The following is an 18,402-nucleotide window of genomic DNA, read 5'->3' as shown; positions in this document are numbered from 1 at the left end:
GGATTGTTTCAACAAGCTGTTGTAGTTGAGACTTTACTCCTAAAGCCATGCTGATAAGGATAAAAGAAATTTTTATTTTCCAGAAACGTGACGATATGCTTGACTATAACGTGTTCTAATATTTTGCAGCAAACTGACGTAAGTGAAACCGGACGGTAATTATTAGCGGATAACCGATCGCCACCCTTAAACACAGGGACAACTACAGCTCTGCGCCAGTCACATGGGACTGAACTAGTACTAAGGGACTTTTGAAAAATAATTTGTAAGTAGTAAGACATCCACTCCGCATAACGCTGCAAGAAGGGAGTGGGTATTTCATCAGGTCCGCATGCTTTTTAAAATCAAGAGACAATAAGCTTTTTAATAATCCTTCTCGACAAATAATATAATATTATAATAAAATAATAATAATAAAATAATATCATGACAGACATGTCATGAACGGCATGATTTAGATGCCACGGTCTTGGTGCTCTCGCGGCCGTTTCGTTAACTGGATATATAGCAATACTGGTATCGCGCGACAAGAATGTATGACACACATAAGTGACAGGTCCTATCGTGCAAATCATGACAGGCATGTCATGTACAACATGATTTACATGACATGGCGTCGGGGCGCTCTCGGCCGTTAAATTAAAGGATATGTACCAAAGTTGGTCAACGAAGCATTTCTGTATGGCGACCATAAATGACAGGTCGTAACATGAAAATCATGACATGCGTATCATGTACGCTATGACATACGTGCCGCGCTCATGGTGCGCTTACGGCCGTTTCGCTATCTTCACATGTACCAAATTTGGTATTGCGTGGCCTGACTGTACGAAGAACATAAATCACAGGTGGTAACATGAAAATCATGACATGTATGTCATGTGTAGAACATGATTTACATGCCGCGCTCATTGTGCGCTCGCGGCCCCTTCGCTAGCATTATACGCCCCAAAATTGGTGTTGTGTAACGTGACTCTACGACAAGCATAAATGACAGGTGGCAACATGACAATCATGACATGCATTTCATGTGCAGCATGATTTACATGCCAGGCTCACGGTGCATCACAGCCGGTTCACTAGCCCCAAAACTGGTATTTGGTGTCGTGTCTGTATGACGAATATAAATGGCAGATGGTAGCATGACAATCGTGACATGCATGTCGTGTTGGGCATGTATTACATGCCACGCTCATAATGCGCTATGGCCGTTTCGATAGCTTGATATAAACGAAAATTTGGTATTGCGTGGCGTGACTGCATGAAGAACACAAATCACAGGTGATAACATGGCAATCATGACATACATGTCGTATAGGGCATATTACATGCCATGCTCATGGGATGCTCGCGGCCGTTTCCGTTGCTTGATATACACCAAAACTGGTATTGCGTGACGTGACTATGAGGAACATAAATTACAGGGGGTAACATGATAATGATGACATGCATTTCATGTGAAGCATGATTTACATGCCACGCTCATTGTGCGCTGGCGGCCGGTTCGCCAGCTTGGCATACCCCAAAACTGGTATTTGGTGACGTGACTGTATCACGAATATAAATGACAGGTGGTAAATTAACATCGTGACATGCATGTCGTGTAGGGCATGATTTACATGCCATGCTCATGATGCGCTCGCGCCCGTTTCACTAGCTTGAATAAACGAAAATTGGTATTGCGTGACATGACTGTACGACGAACATAAATGACAGGTGGTAACATGACAATCATGCCATGCATGTCGTGTAGGGCATGATGTGCATGCCGCGCTCATGGTCTACTCGCGGCGGTTTCGCTAGCTTGACGTACACCAACAATTGTATTGCGCGACGCGACTGTATGATGAACACAAATGGCATGTCATGACAATCATGATGCATTTCATGTACAGCATGATTTACATGCCACGCTCATGGTGCGCTCGCGGCCGTTTCCCTAGCTTGATATGCACCAAAACTGGTATTGCGTGACGTGACTGTATGACGAACATAAATGACAGGGGGTAAATGATAATGATAACATGCATTTCATGTGAAGCATGATTTACATGCCACACTCATGGTGCGCTGGCGGCCGGTTCGCTAGATTGGCATAAAGGTGCATGACGACCTGTCATATATGACGAACATAAATGGCAGGCCCTAACACGCAAATCGTTACATGCATGTCTTGTACGGCATGATTTACATGACACTGTCTTGGTGCGCTTCCGGCCGTTTTGTTAATGAATATATGCCAAAATTGGTATGGCATGACATGAGTGCGTGACGAACATAAACGATAGGTCATGCATAGATTGTACATACATGAATGCATGACAAACATGCTATGTACAGTGAACTAGATGTCATGACATAAATTACTTCATTTGCCTCAAAGAGAACCAAGGTGATGGATGCAGATTTTTGCTGGCTGCTTCGCATTACCTTGATTCCCACAGTGTGTTAGATCTGCCCGATTTTTTTTGTTTCAGAGTGTACGCCACGGCGTTGTAGCAACAACGCAATGTTTATTTGCTTGGTTGTATTCGATACTTCGTTATAATTGCACATGCTACACCGTAGCAGCCCGATACGATCTTTCTTTACTTCGTTATAGCCCACATTCTGTTATAACCACACACGAGTCACACTCTGTAGCGGCACGACAATCATTATATGCTTCAATATATCCGGCATTTGTTGATAAACGTGCTTGTGTGCCACTGTAATAGCCGCGAGACAACGTTTATTTTCTACGGTATATACAATATTTCGTTATAAACGTATATAGCTCATATTTTAACATCCGCGAGGCATTCATTTTTTTTTATATCCATCGTTATATTTCGTTATAAATATCCCGACCACACACATAAAATATAGCCAGACGCTTTGGATCTGGTATCGAAAGTTGGATCATCCCCTGTCTTTATGCTCATAATCCGCTTCTCATTTTACATTTATCATGATTAATCTCGATTATATGAGTTTCATTGAAACGCTAAACTTCAGGATACAACAATGATTGCAATAGAAACACTCGGATGCGTCACGTATTCCTCCGTTCTGTTGAAATGGTGTTGTGGAAATCATGAAACTGTCGAGGATACTCGAATTAGCTTCGGAATAAATGGAAAATGTGGGATTCGATTAATGAACCGAGTGGAACACCTCATTTTTATCGCCCTCCGAAACGAAATATTCTGCTCGCTAAACATAACAGCAGTAGCGAAAAATATATAGTGTTCACGAAGTTATGCGCAACAACAGCACGAAGTCCTGTCTAATGGGCAGTTGACATATTATCTAAGCGGGAAAAAAATTGCCACTGATATTGAGTGGCTTACTTTGGATATGAGCGAATGTAACCATCATGACCCACTGTTCTCACAAACTCATTATCTCAATTTTAAAAACAATGTCGCAGTTTCGCCGCTGGGGGAAGAAAAAAATTGCAGAGAGTTTGCACTAAGTCGCGCAAATCTTGGCACAGCGAAGCACGGGCCCGTCGGCCCTCGTACTCCACGTCAACCGACACGTCTAGCTTCGATATGTGCGGCTTCCTCCTCAGGAGTACGCAGGCGGGTTATGCACTATAGAGCGGAGGTTGCGCGTGATGTCTCCGTCGGTGGGTTTAGCTACTGCGCATGCGCCGCTTGGCCAGGCGTTGCGGTATCTGGTCGCTAAACGAGGCGATGCTTGCTTCCTGTTTCTTTCATTTTAGATGCGAAGTTCAATCCGGTGGTGGTGGTGGTGGTGGTGGTGTGCGGCGTGACCACCCTTACTGCGCATGCGCGTACTCTCACCCTCTCCCATCCGCCTTTCCACTTTCCCTCTCCACTTCCCCCTCTCCACTTCCCCTCTCCCCTTCCCCTTTCCTCTCTTCCTCTGAAACGCGGGCTAAACATGCCGCAATTCTGTCCTGCGCAACGCCGCAATGAGCACCAGCGCATGCGCGTCCCCTCCCTCTCTCTCTCCTCTCCTACGCTGCCCCCCTCTCGCACGCCTGTCGACCGCGTTCCCCGCTTGCCCTGTGAGAATTAACGGCCAGGCTAAAGGGAAGACAAGACGCGCGTAGGGTTCCTCTTCGCGTTCCACGACGCGAGGTCGGTAGCATGCCAACGAACGCCAACGGAACGCGATCGTGCAAGTGCTCCGGCTTCGCATCGCCTCATGGTCCCCTTTAGCGGGAGATGGTGTAAATTTTTCTCTCTTCTTCTTCTTCTTTTTCTCTCTTTCGTTTATGTTCCCTCTGTCTCATGGAACAACTTCAATGCGCCCAAAAACGAGGACGGACGAAAAAGAGGGGACACAACGAGCGCTAACTTGAACTGAATTATTACAAAAAGAGAGTGGGAAAGGTAAACCACGTTACATGGCGCATATGCGTGCACACTTGCACAGACGGCTGACAACCCCCCCCCCCCCCAAAAAAAAAAACACTACAAAGTTACTTTGGTATGACGCCAGATTTCTGCAATAGATTACATTCGCTTTCAGCAGACTCAGTGAAGGCTGGTTGACACAAGTGTCGCCTTTTCTTTTATCAGAAAAGCTTCGACAGTATCCCTTCTAATTATTCTCGTGTTTTTCTTGGGATTTTGTGAGCCGTCTGCGCAAGTGCGCACTCTTTTTGCAATAAATTCAGTTTCAAGTTAGCGCTCGTTGTGTCCACTTTTTTTCGTCCTGTCCTTGTTTTCGCCGTTTTGAAGTTGTTCCATGATGTCTTACAAACTCACCCAAGCTTCCGTTCTCTATTCTTTCTCTCCTTTCTTTTCTCTCTCTCATTTCTTTCTCTCTATTTCTCTCTCTCTGGCTCGTTCTTTCTGTGCTACGCTTTACTCTTTCTTCCTCATTTCTCTCCTCCTCACGCTCACTTGCCTTTCCCACCCCATTGCTACACTATACTAGACAAGACTCTGCTAGCGTGCCTGGATAGCCGAGTTGTTGGATGCTCGCCTTCGGATCTAGAGTAGGCGGGTTCGAATCCCGCATCGTGAAGAATTTTTTTCGGCAAGAATTTGTTTCTCTTTATATCTTTCTTTCTGTCTTGAAGCGGTATGAGCCTTTGACCGAAGATGAAGAAGCACGAGAGCACGAGTGGTGGGATTATTTTGGCGCAGCCGGCCATCGAAGCCATCATGTGGGTGACTTTCTTCATTGACGAGACCTCCGAGGAGAAGATCCTTTTCGAAGTACCAAGTTCAAGACGAAGCAGCGGTAGACCTACCTCGTGAGCTCAGCTCGGAAGAACTCGTGAACCTGGTTGTGGAAAAGGCAGCCGTGGACACTACTGAACTACGACGGAAAGGTGCTGTGAAAGTGAACTTGCGTGTGGCGACCTTCAACGACCTAGTTTCTTGACCCAGCGCGTCGAAAAGACTCAGGATCACAATCTTCGACGGAAGAGGTGAGCCTCGTTTTGAAAGCTCTTCAGCTGCAACAGGAACAGATGGTTCAACAAAACCAAAATAATGACATCTCTTATAAGCTCTCTGAATGCTGAGAAAACCGACGCCTAAATTCGTAGAACCTGATGCCTTCGACGGTGTGTCTTCAAGTCCAGAAAGTTGGCTTGATTTCTACGAATATGCCGCTGGAAAAAACAAGTGGCTCTCTGATGAGGCTAAAATCACCAACATGCGCGTTTACTTGAGAGGTGTTGCGCGAAAGTGGTATGAAACATGCATTCTGGAAGACAGTGACGACTCTTGAGCCAGTGGAGGAAAACGTTTTTGACTGCATTCCGAAGCAATCCAGTAGAAAGATGGAACACGGCGCTTAATTTCAAGTCTGAGCAAAGCTGCCTTGTCGAGTACTTCTTTGAGAAACGCGTCTTTTAAAGCTGGCTGAGCCTTGCTTCCATCTACGGCCGTAGTTGCCTTAATAATGCATGCTTGCACACTAATGTGTTGAAGCAGCAAATACTGTCACCAAAAACTCTAGATGACCTCCTCGCGTGTCTTCAGAACATACCATCAGCTTCGGAAACAAGCATAACCGCCAAGTCAAGCAGCTGTTTCAGTCGGAGTAAAGCGGACTGGTCAAGCCGCGCTCAGCGAGAACCGAGCCACCTCGCAAGTAGCACGGATAACTTGCCCTGGCGCGTTCCAAGAGGTCGAGTGAATAATATGGCACTGAAGCTCAGGAGTATTCGACAGAAAAAAACTAATAAACGAAGGTGATCAGTCCCACCCGATGACTCCGAATGAGACTGTTTATTTAAGTTGCTCTAGCCTACTTCACATTCCCGTCAAAGTAGGAAACAAACATATGATGGCTCTGGTAGACAGCGGTGCTTCTGTGTCCATTTAAATGCCAAGCTGGTGGATGCAAGTCGCTTGCATAGTGGAAGAATCCTACGGGTACAAGGCTATGATGGAAAAGTAACGTTGCATGATCAGTGGGCCTTTGTAAACATCGAGTTCCAGGGTCAGAAAATAGAGAGCGAAGTGTTGGTGATAGAGGGGGTGACGTACGACTTTTTGCTATCAAGACCGATATAAAGAAACTAAAGATCAACGTGTACTGGGACGATGTGGTTCTAGTCGAAGGAGTAGCAAGGAACGAGACAAATCAGGGTAGACAAGATAATCTACGAGTTGTCAAGTGCGCGGAGGATATCGCAACGACCTACCCTGAAACTTGTATCATAGGAAGCTATCCTCAGGCGATGAAGTCACACAAGGTTCCTTTCGAACTCGCTGACAAGACCGTCATCCGAAAAGCACCTTACAATATGTCAAGGGAGCGAAAGATGTGGCTCAAGAAAGAGTTGCAGGAGATGCTAGATGCTGATATCATACGACCTTCGGTAATCCTTCGCTTCTCCCATAACGATCGCACCGAAAGAAGACGGAACCTTCAGATTATGCACCGACTACAGGGTTCTCAATCGTCAGACAGAACTCATACCATTTCCTATGCCGAAGATCGACACAATTATAGATGAGACCGGGGGTTGCCGACATTTTTCCCGCATCGATTTATGCAAAGGTTTCTGGCAGATCCCACACGAAACCGAAGAAACAAAAATGTACACCGCTTTTATCACGCCATTCGATCTCTACGAGTATAACCGGCTTCCTTTCGGTTGGAAAAACTCGCCAGCGTGGTTCCAGAAGATCATGAACGACGTCCTAAAGCCATTCCTGGGTGTTTTTGTAATGTGTACATAGACGACATTATAGTCTTCTCCAAACAGAGGCTGAGCATCAGGACCATCTGTCTCAGGTGTTAAACGCCTTGAGCTTGGCACATCTCAAGGTTATTTTAAGAAGAGTGCATTCTTTCAACAAAAAGTTGTGTTCTTGGAAGAGTCTTCGATGGGAACACCAAAAGCACAAAACAAGAGTCCGTCGAGAAGATCTCCCAGTTGAAGAAACCATATGACGTCCATTGCTGCGTGTGTTTTGGGATTGGCAGGACATTTCCGATCTTTCATAAAGGACTTTGCTGTCAAACTAGATGCCTCACGCGCTTAACGCAGAAAGAAGTTCCCTTTGAATGGAGTGACGAATGTGAGAGAGTCTACCGTGACTTGGTGCACAGAATTCTTCTGACCCAGTTCTGCGCATACCAGACTTCACTTTACCCTTTGAACACTGACGCCTCACATTATGGGACTGGTGCAGTGTGTATCAAAAATGTATTGAAGCATCGGCCGAGAAAAGCGACACGTAGTAGGTTACTACAGTTACACCTTCAAGCCGTCTGAAACAAACTACACTACTACGGAAAAGGAAGCACTGGCTGTTCTGAAGGCCGTTGACTACTTCCGCACGTACCTGGAAGGTACGAAGTTCACTTTGTTCACCGATCACCAGGCACTCACTCATCTTGAATATGACCCAAACTAAAGGGCGTATTGCCAGATGGGTGAATTACTTGCAGCAATTTGACTTCACCATCTCGCACCGACCAGGACCGCTTTTAACCGATGCAGATGCTCTATCAAGATTGATGGTACAAAAACAACACAGAACAATCGAAGAAATCAATGAAGTGAAGCTGTGGGAAGGCTCAGAACAACTGGTTTTTACTGAAGGTCGGTATCAAGTCCCACCAACTCTTGTTTCCAGAGTGCTTTACTTGTACCACGATAGCCCAGAATCTGGAGGACACGACGGATTTTGGCGTACCTACAACAAGTTGGTCAAGAGGTTTACGTGGCCTCACATGAAGAAAGACGTCAGTCAGTACGTTCGTTCATGCCATGTGTGTCAAGTACACAAAGTCAAGTATAAACAGCCTACGGACACCATGATACTACCTTGCCACTCGAACGTGCCTTTTGAAGTAGTTCACCTGGATTTCGCCGACTTCGAACCTAATAAGAAACGGGAAGGAGTCAGAAAAACGCAAGCTTTTCTTCTGGCCATAGATGAATGCACCAGGATGGTCGCGGCACGAGCAGGAAAAGAAGATGCAAATAGCGTCATAACCCTCTCGAAAGAGACATGTTTAGAACTACGCGGACAATCGTATTTGATAACAGCCCCGCGTTCAGAGTGAAAAGCTAGCAAGATGGGCTCGAGATCACAAGTATCGATCAAGTTCTGTGCGCCATACCATCCTGCGGCGAATGGGCTTGCAGAACGTGCCACGGGACGTGAAACAGTACATCAAGATGTACGATAGTTTTCTGGTGGATGGAAATGTTCTTTAGAAGCAGCCGTAAAGCATAACAGATTACACAAGTGGCTTGGGGTGCAGTCCACAGTACGCTTCTACAGGAGAAACCCCTATTCTGCAGGCAGACCGTGAGTGGGACTCTTGAAGAAAACAAAGATTGTCGAGGAGAGGCAACAAAAATCACAGGAGGAGAGGTACCGAAAACGAATGAAAAAGAATTTCGACAAGAGGCATCAAGCAGACATGCCAGACATTCAAGTCACGGCCTCGTACTAGTGAGGAAAGGAATAAGAGATTCCAGTGCCAAATTTTACGGTCCTTACTCTGTGACCAAGACAGCCACAGAACGGAATTTTGAAGACTGTCTGGCACACTGGTGAACGTGGATCAGTTGAATGTGCTCAATTGGGAATGTCTTCAAGTATTACCCCAGGAGGGGTAATTAAAAGAAAGCGGGAAGGGTGAAGCGGTATGAGCCTTTGACAGAAGATGAAGAAGAAGCACGAGAGCCGGGGCAGGAAAGAAAAGGAGATGAAGTTAGAAATAAAGCAGATTAAGATGGACGCCAGTTCCATACTGAAGCTTTATGCTGTTCCGTTCTTTTAAGTATGAACATACATATGTCTTGAATCCGCCTAAGGAAGTCGTGTATCCACAAGATGCAGTCAGTTTGACAACCAATTGGTCTGGCTGACTTCAGCTGGGTTCCCTGGTTCGCTTGTCACTGGTGTCGCTGAAAGCCTCTTACTGAAAATAAAGGGCTCCCAGAGCTGTAGCTGAGGTCCCTCGTTAAGAGGTCAGACCGTGGTGGCCGTGCCCTGTGCACAAGCTGGCCCATAACTGAAGAAGGTTGCGAGCAGACATGGCGTTCCGCTCGTCTTTTCAGCTCCTAGGAAGCTAGGAGGGCGTTGCTCTCAAATAGAAAAAGAAAAAGAAAGAGGGAATGTAAGAGGATGTGGCACTCAGCATGGGCAATCGTACACGAGATGTTGCCGAAGGGGTAGTCTACGAGATTCCTCTTACATGCGGCTGTTCCTACATAGGACAGACCGGTCGATGTTTGAATGAGCGGATAGGGAGCATGAACGAAATGTTGAGCAAATAAAGAAGGCCCAAATTTGCCTAAGCATATTAGCAATTGACCTTCAAGCTCTTGTGGACCACGCTTTCTGACGTGCGGATTATCGCCAGAAGCAAAGATAAAACAGCCAGAGAATTGATGGAAGCATTCTGTATCGGCGAAAAAGGTGACATGTGCGTAGTGACATTCCGTAGTGTTGTATAAATCGGAGGAAAACGTTATTGAGCATGCGTTATCTAGCCACCACTGATGCGAATATGCTTCTGCGCACGCGCTGAAAAAAAAACATATGTACGTGTATTTCTGCAAATAAATCAGTTGTCAGTGGCGCTCTGTCCCGTGTCCTTTCTTGTGTTGTGTTTCTCTCGCGCCTTAGAAGCCTTATGAGAGAAGTTTCCCGGTTTGGTGTTGTAGGTACCCATTCTCGACAAGGTGCGCTCTCCTCCAATTCTTTCACCCCGTTTTCCTCTTTCCCAACGACGCTGAGCTCTCTTTCGCATATTAATACCTCACGGGACGCGTTGAGGGTCCTTCTCGGCGAGAAGAAAAAAAAGAACCATGCCAGGCCGTACGTGAGATACGCAATAGGCGTGGTGTATGCCATACCACTATCATGTGGGAGACCTACATAGGTCAAACCGGAGGTGCATCAACGATCATGCGCGCGGGAACATGAGTTGTCGTTGAAAAATGGTAGTATAATGCGCATTTGCCGGTCCATGTTCAGCCTGCACGTGTGCACCGCGGCTAAGCGAGATAAAAAGATTGGGGTAGGGGTGTGATACCTTGGGAAGGGAGTTGCTGGGAGCTTTCTATATTAAGAGCAAGGCACAGAGTGTATTAGTGACACGGATATACATTTTTACGGCAACGAGTTCAGACTATTCAGGTCGATGATTGATTAGCTATGCTACGGCTGCGCGTATGCGCTTTAGGTGATCTGTCTTTTCCGTGGTTTTCTTTCCTAAATAAAGCCAGTTGATGTTTAGCGCTTGCCCTGTGCACTGTCTTCTTCTTTGCCTCTCCTCTTCTCAGCCAGTTCGTTCTTTTTCTTCCTGTTTGCGCTAAAAGTATGACGTTTGGGATACAACACCAACTAGCCCGAGAAGAAGTTTTATTGAAACAAAGCCTGTAGGAACCTGTAGGACTAGAGTGCCTCGATGCGCGCGCGGGCAAAAAGGCACCCTACCAATGTAGTATTGTTGCCATTGTCGGGACCTGTATTCTTTGTTCATGAAACAATGTTCTTCACGTCGCCGTTGTTCCCGGCACTCCCAGTGCAGCTTGTCGCTTGGCATGAAGTTGTCCCTCTTAGAACTTAAAGTTATATATAGGTTCTTGAAACGATGCACCAGCAGGGAGGCTTCTGAAGTCACTATTGTCGTTTTAGCAGTGAATACTGTAGAGCACACCGTGCTGTAGAATAAGTACGAAAACACCGTACCGTCGTCGTCGGCACGTCATTGGCGGATCAGAGGGGGGGCGGTAGCGGCGATCACCCCCTGCCTGCAGTGCCTGTCGCCCACATCCTTTGTCCATTAGACAAAAGGGGGAAGGAGAATCGTGCCCCCCCCCCCGGTCAGGTGAACGAACCGCCTCCCCAAAGTTGGCACCTGGATCCGCCCCTACGGCACGTACGTAGTTTTTTTTTATCTGCAAGAGTATAGTGAACTAGAGTATGCTATTCTAGTTCACTATAACCCTAGTAACACTTTAATCCCCTCTTTACGTTACCATACACAATGAGCAGCTATATTGTACTCCGTACGGTGCGTATTACCGTCACTGCCGTAACTTGCTAAAACGTTTCAGCAAGTTACGGCAGTGGCGTACGTTCGCACCTTTCACACCGTTCTGTGTTCTTTCTCCGGACAGCATGGGAGAGCGTCCACAGCGCGCAAAATATGTAGGTTTGACGTTGCGCTGCGCGTAAAAAAAAAAAATCACAGCATATCCACGGGGTGAATGATGATGAGTGGGGCGAAGCTACGGAGGGAATCATCTGTAAACCGTGAAACTCTTCCGTGAAATGCGCCCAGTACATAATATAAAGAGTGTGAAACATCGTGTATATATTAAACATCAAACTTTTATTGTACTGTTGGTTTACGTGGTCCCTTCATTATCACTTGTGATCGGTCAAATGCAAGGAAGAAGTCCGCTCCCGAGCGAAAGAGCGCCAAGAGCGACCGCATTCCCCGCTCGCCCTGTGCGAATTAAAGGCAAGGCTAGAGGGAAGACAGGACGCGCGTTCCACGACGCGAGGTCGGTAGCATGCCCAACGAAAGCCAACGGAACGCGATCGTGCAAGTGCTCCGGCTTCGCATCGCCTCACGGTTCCATTTAGCGTCCCAAAACCAAACATATTGCTCAAGGTGTGCCTTGCGTTTTTCGTAGAAATAATTCTTTATCATGTACATTAAGACGAAAAAGTTGAAAGCTCACTAGAGTGTATCGCCCGCAAAGAATGTCTTTTAGTGTGATTTAACTCTCGTACGGCAGGGTCCTCGCGCCGTTGCCGGTCCACCTCGCCCGTTGACGATCGGGCGAGGTGGCTACATATAACTGCTACTACTACACTTTAAGAAAAACATCTGGCGTTCTTTCGTTCTGCTTTTACGAAACATCTGGCGTCTTTCGTTGGTTTATTTCATCAATCAACGGCGTTTTGAACAAAAATTTTATTGTTTAATCACGCACAGGAGAAATCTCACCAGGCACTACCTTGGAGGTAAACAATGGCTGCTAATGGCAATGAGAGACAGAAGAAGTCGGCTTTTAGCTAACACTTACACTTCTACTTCTACTAACGTTTCCTACTGGAACATGCCAATGGCTGCTAATGGGGAATGAGAGACAGAAGAATTCGGCTTTTAGTTAACGCGCACGCTGCGAATTTTTTTATTGTTCAACAACGCACAGGAGAATCTCCCACCGGCACCACCTTGGAGGTCAAAGCGTAAGACTTGTTACTCACTACTACGAACACGACGACTACGGGGGACGAACGGGTGCCGCCTTAAGGAGCTTCGCCCCTAAAACTGAGTACTTCTTACAGCGCCGGAATAGGAGTGAAAGGAAAGGTGCTTCATAGTCTTTGTTTAGGCCAAGGATTTCCACTCTCGAATTTGGCGGGAAAACACCGGCCGGTGTGCATTGACAAAGCACAGGCGGCTGGTGATCGTCCCACCGTCCTGTGAGTGTCGTAGACGGGCGTGTTGCTACTCGAGTCGTATGCATCTGAAGATTGGTACCGTGGTTGCCATTTGACCCATTCCGACAACAGTGGCGTAGCTTCGCCCTTAGGGTAAGGAGCACACTAAAAGACATACTTTGCGGGCGATATACTCTAGTGAGCTTTCAACTTTTCGTCTTAATGTACATGACAAAGAAATCATTTCTACGAAAAAACGCAAAGCACACCTTAAGCAAGATGTTTGGTTTTGGGCCGCTTTATGTGCAGTAAACGCCGTGCATTGTTCGCGAAGCCGGAGCACTTGCACGATCGCGTTCCGTTGGCTTTTGTTGGGCATGCTACCGACCTCGCGTCGTGGAACGCGAAGAGGAACGCTACGCGCGTCGTGTCTTCTCGAGCCTTGCCGTTAATTCTCACAGGGCGAGCGGGAAACGCGGCCGCTCTTGGCGCGCTTTCTCTTTCGCTCGGGAGCGGACACTTTCCCTGCATTTCACCGATCACAAAGCGGTGATAATGAAGGGACCACGTAAACCAACAGTACAATAAAAGTTTGAGGAGAACTTGTGGGGATCCGAGGCGCGCCCGAAGCCACTGCGCGTGCATTTCGCCGTTCCGCGATTCCTTTCCCTCTCCCGTTCTCCCGCGGCGGCAAGTGGCGCCATCTTACGCTATGCGCCGGCTGTCGTGGTGGCGCTGCACGCGGTCTCGGAGCCGGAGATTCGGCGTGACTGACGCACGTGCACGCCGGGACGAACGCTCTCTCTCTCTTCGGGCGCCGCTGGGTAAGCATGCGTTTCCTTTTGGTCCGCCGTCCCCAACGTCCCCTTTGGGAATTGCTGGACTGCAGCCTGCCTGGGTGCCTCGGCATCCTCGGCGGGCGTGTTTACCTCAGTGTTAGCTCCGGTTCGTACGCTAAGCCAAAGAGCGGTGCCTAATGCTCGTGCGTGGTCGTACCACGCCGAGTCGCACTTACCGGAGGCCCACGCGTACGGAGATTGCCCTAGTTCTCGCGACCAGGCCCAGTGGTCACCGCCAGAGTGCGCAGCATAGCCGCGAGGGACTTTTTCCCGAGCGGCGTGTCAAAGCTCGCCATTGCCAGCTGCGACGTGCTCGCGGTCCCCCTTGGTGTATCGTCCGCGTGAGAAGCCCTTTGCTTCCCCGTGCCCCGGGAGCGGACGCTGTGCTGTGTGTGTTATCTCGAACACCGTGTTTATGCCGCGCGGCGCTCAACGCCTTTGCTAGCTGAGCGCGCGCGGAGCGGTGCGCTAAACGTAAGCAGGCGACGGTAGACGCGGCCCTGTGGCTCGCTAAGCCTGAACCCGCGGTATAGTCTTCGACTCCGGTGAGCATCGAGGCTACCACACTGGCGCCCAACGCGGTATCAAAGGCTCATTAAGCCTTTGATTAGACTTAGCCGAGTCAGCACGCCTTTGCGAATCAGGCTCGCCGTGTTACCCTCGGTTATGTCTGCTAGGCGTGAGTTTTGTCCGCTGTCTTTTTTAGCAGATACCGCTTTGCTCGAGAACAGGGCCAGTGCCCCTTTCGGACAGCATAATCCAGCACCCTCCCCTGTCACAACCCCCAGTAGAGATGACGCGAGGCGCTACGTACCAGCTCCCAGTGGAGATGTAGCATGTTTTGGAAACGGGGCCATAGCCCAACCCGAACAGTGCACACGGGCAAATTGGACTGCTACTGCTCCCTTTGGAATGCACGGCAGTTCCATGTCGCATCGCTCCCAATCGGCTCCCAGCGGAGCTCACGGAGCGCAGTTCGGAAACGCGGCCACAGCCGTTGCCGACTTTTGCCCGCTGGCTGCTGTGCCAACAAGCAGCCAAGCTCATTTCGAGCACGCGCCTTTACCGCTAGCCGCAAGCGGCTTAGCCAGATCACGTGAAGCTGCCTCAAGTGGCGGCTGTGAACAACAGGCGCTCCCCGAGAACGGTGCAACGGCCGGTATCCCTTTCGAAACCGCGCCGCTTATCGAGCTCGGAGACAGTTCCCCACCGCTCGAACGCGCCGTTAACGCACCGACAGCTTCCTTTGAAGCGGGTGCACAGACGCTGCTGCAAAATGCCGCCCAAATGATCCAAGCGCTCTCGGGAGCTGTACAAACGCTTTCGGCCGTTCCGAAACGCGCTCACCCCGCTGTTATGTTGCCTGTGCCAACTTACAGCGGATACGGTGATCTGCCCAGCGCCCGAGATTACCTTGACTCTCTGTCACGTTATCAGAGAGCAATGGGTTTGGACGATCAGGAGGTGCTCGGGCGCGTTGTCCCGGCTGCACTGACTGACACGGCGGCTAGGTGGTATCGGCTTTCAGGCCACCGAGCAGCAACCCTCATGAGTTCCGTGCGGCCTTCCTGCGCGAATTCTTACCCGCTGACTACGAGAGTAGGATGCGACGCGAGCTCGAGCTCCGCACGCAAGCTCCTGATGAGTCGCTTCAGGAGTACGTACGCGCGATAGAAGACCTTTTCTCTATCGCTGAGCCTAGAGCTTCGAACGAGGAACGCGTCGAACGGGTGATTAGGCAGGCGCATCCGACCTTTTCGGCGTACCTGCGCGGCAGTCGCTTCCGAGATTTAGAGGAATTGGCCGCTGAGGCAAAGCGCATTCAAGGCGACATTCTCGCCGCGCGCGCCTATCGCCCGCCACCGCCAGCCAGCGTGGCCCTTGAACCGCGCTGCGCGTGGGGAGGGGCCGTAACCTTTCCCCAACGGCAAGAGCCTGCCGGGGCTGCCTTTGCGGCTCCCGCTAGAAGCGGCACAGTTGGGAGCTGATACACTATCACGCGTCACGAGGCAGGCGTCCTTGCAAGCTTCGCAATGAGTTGAGAAGATCCGCTTCCTGGCTACATATCCTGCAATATAATAGGTCAGGCGGTCATCACTGTGTTCTTCAACGTAATCAGCGTGGTCAATCACAACCTCTGCTGCTTCGACAGGTAGTGTAATGTCGTCACAAGCTGGTGCTTCATTTTCAGACAGCAGATGGTTTTCGGACAGCAGGGCCTCCAAAAGTCCAGAAGATACGTTTGCTCCCTTGGGGCTTTTCGCCAAGCTGCAAAAGCTTATGCACCTGCATATATACATGTAAATTAGAAAAATTGATACTTTGGATTACATGCTTTGTATTTCAATGTACAGGACTGAAAATGCACGAGCATACTTGATTATGATAATGAACTGCGCAGGAGTGGGGTGATCGTTAGCTCCACTGGCCTGTCTGACGATACCAAAGGAACGCTCCAAACAGTCTTGACTGAGACGGGAGGTCATCAAAAATCTGAATCCAACCATTTCAGTGAGGTACTTCAATAGGTCCTTTGCAGAGTGGATCGTCACACGCAGACCTTCTGCCGTGCTCTTGCTTAAGAAGCCGAGCCCTCCTGCATGGGCCTCCCACGGGTCGAGAAATTCCAGCATGTTGTCAAGTGCAGTTTCTTTAGTGCTGCCACGTCTGAAACAACATAAAAAGTATTTACGTCGTCACATGAAAATGAGCCCAGTTGGTGTACATACCTCAGAGCTTCTGCTGGAAACCGCGACGTCATGGCGTCAATTGTTTGAGCCATCATGTTGATGAATACTTTTGTTGGCTCCAGATTTGGGTACTGTTGCTCGATTCTTTCTTTGTGAAAATCCATCGCGTGCTCAAGTACGCTACTGAAAAAATAAAAAGCCAGATTGACCCTCATCTTTTCGAACCTACTGGGATATATGTGAGAACGTGTGAACTTGGGTGCAACTTTCAATGTGAAGGGACTGCTGTCGACCTTCCAAGTCGTTGCCACATGTTCCCAAAGAACCTGCAAGAGTTCATAATGGTTAGTAAACCAGCATTACCAGGTACCCTACATTTCAAAATATTATGAGAATAAAGTATTACTCGGCCCTTGTGTGTGTTGAAGCCATGCTTAATCATGATATTTCGCACACATTTCACAAGATGAGGGAAGTCCGAGATAAAACGGAGGAAGCTCTTGTTGTCGCATGGATGTGTAACCTTACGTCGTACATGTTTAGCATTTCCATGAACACCCATGTTGTGCCACATGGCACGGTTCCATGATCCGCCGTCCGTGCAGATGTAGTGCACATAAAGATTAGCTTTCTCGCACAGAAGAACTGCTTCCAAAATTATCTTTCTCAGCGTTGGCGCCTTCAACGCTGACAAAGATAATTAATTAATGCAATTAATGGCAAAGAAAAAATTAAAACGCTCCGTTGACCGCAGTGAACGGAGCGTTTAAAAAAAATACAGCATATCCACGGGTGAATGATGAAGAGCTTGGGCGCAGCTCCTGAAGCAATCATGGTCTCGGGATCGGCTTCTCGTTGAGCCCGTTTCGCAGCGGCGTCCCTGGTGCGCACCGTCTCGGAATCCGCCTGGCTGCCGCCAAGCGAGCGCCCGCCGCTGCGCATCGTTCATGCTCCGCCAACGATACGACACGTACGGCGACGATCCAGGAGAATGAGAGAGGCGCTCGCTCCCCGCGCATCCCCGCGCAGTCGGCGCAGCAGCCATTCGGAGAGGATGGATGGATGGATGGATGGATGGATGCTATGAGCGTCCCCTTTATAACGGGGCGGTGACATGTCTGCCACCATGCTCGAAGAAAAAAGAAAAAACTTCCTTGTTTCATGCTGGCCTAATACCTTATCTACATTGATTAAATCTATGTTATTATACCAAAAAATTATAAATTCACGGTCTATCTCTCTGCCTCTTAAGGCAGAATGACCTTTTTTTCCCCCACTATTTATTTTTGTACTTTATCTCTACTTTTCTGCCACCAATACTCTAACCGTCTCTTACTTATTTCTATTGCGGACGTGCTCAGCTTTCCATTGTTGTCCCCTAAAACCCAAGGCTTCCTGTAGACTCGTGCCCACAAGTATACCTGGGTGAATATCGCCACATTAAATCAGTACATGTTCCATCGTTTCCTTAGTTCCCCCGCAGCATGTACATTGTTCTTCTTCGTTACTGAATCTTGCTTTATAACTACGCGTTCTAAGGCAGCCCGACCTTGCTTGAAACAGTAAAGCGCTTCCCCTTGAATTATCATAAAACCTTTCCCTCCTTATTTCGTTTTTTTCCCTTTCGGTAGTTACCCAGCCAACCATCTCACATCCAGTGGACATTACATAAATATCAACCATGAGATATTTAATCTTCAGAGGATGTCCACAAAAGTTAATTTAATATTTATAAATATTCAGAGGATGTCCATTTTGAACAGAGTGGACATCCATAGGTTGTCCACAGCAGTTCCACAGATAACATTGATATATCAAATGGCATTTATTTTTAGGTGCATGGACCCATGCAATTGCACCATATGCTACAAAATAAGACTTTTACTGGATATGATTGCTTTCCGAGGCAAAAATTTCCAGCAAGTGAAACCACTTGAAGTAGTCCCACTTGCCCCGTTCCCCCCCACCCCCGTGGAATAATTTCCAGTTAGAATCTTGTTTCCAACTGGAAATCCCTCG

At 48.3% G+C, this 18,402-nt stretch overlaps 1 protein-coding gene across 1 annotated transcript in view; it reads right to left on the bottom strand.

The window, feature by feature from the left end:
* LOC119403406 (uncharacterized) overlaps positions 1-17,053 on the bottom strand; it is a 47,412-nt gene extending 30,359 nt beyond the window's left edge. Inside the window, exons 1-5 of the mRNA XM_037670345.2 lie at positions 16,790-17,053; positions 16,423-16,709; positions 16,070-16,360; positions 15,609-15,979; positions 5,216-5,422 (exon numbers count right to left, since the gene is read on the bottom strand). Coding sequence (XP_037526273.1) covers positions 5,216-5,422; positions 15,609-15,979; positions 16,070-16,360; positions 16,423-16,709; positions 16,790-16,957 — 1,324 coding nt within the window. The 5' untranslated portion in view covers positions 16,958-17,053. The remainder of the gene's footprint in view (positions 1-5,215; positions 5,423-15,608; positions 15,980-16,069; positions 16,361-16,422; positions 16,710-16,789) is intronic.
* Positions 17,054-18,402: the final 1,349 nt, after the last annotated feature.

This window comes from Rhipicephalus sanguineus, chromosome 8 (assembly GCF_013339695.2).
Source record: "Rhipicephalus sanguineus isolate Rsan-2018 chromosome 8, BIME_Rsan_1.4, whole genome shotgun sequence".
In the NCBI taxonomy this organism is placed as follows: domain Eukaryota; kingdom Metazoa; phylum Arthropoda; class Arachnida; order Ixodida; family Ixodidae; genus Rhipicephalus; species Rhipicephalus sanguineus.
This window is presented reverse-complemented; position numbering and strand designations above follow the sequence as displayed.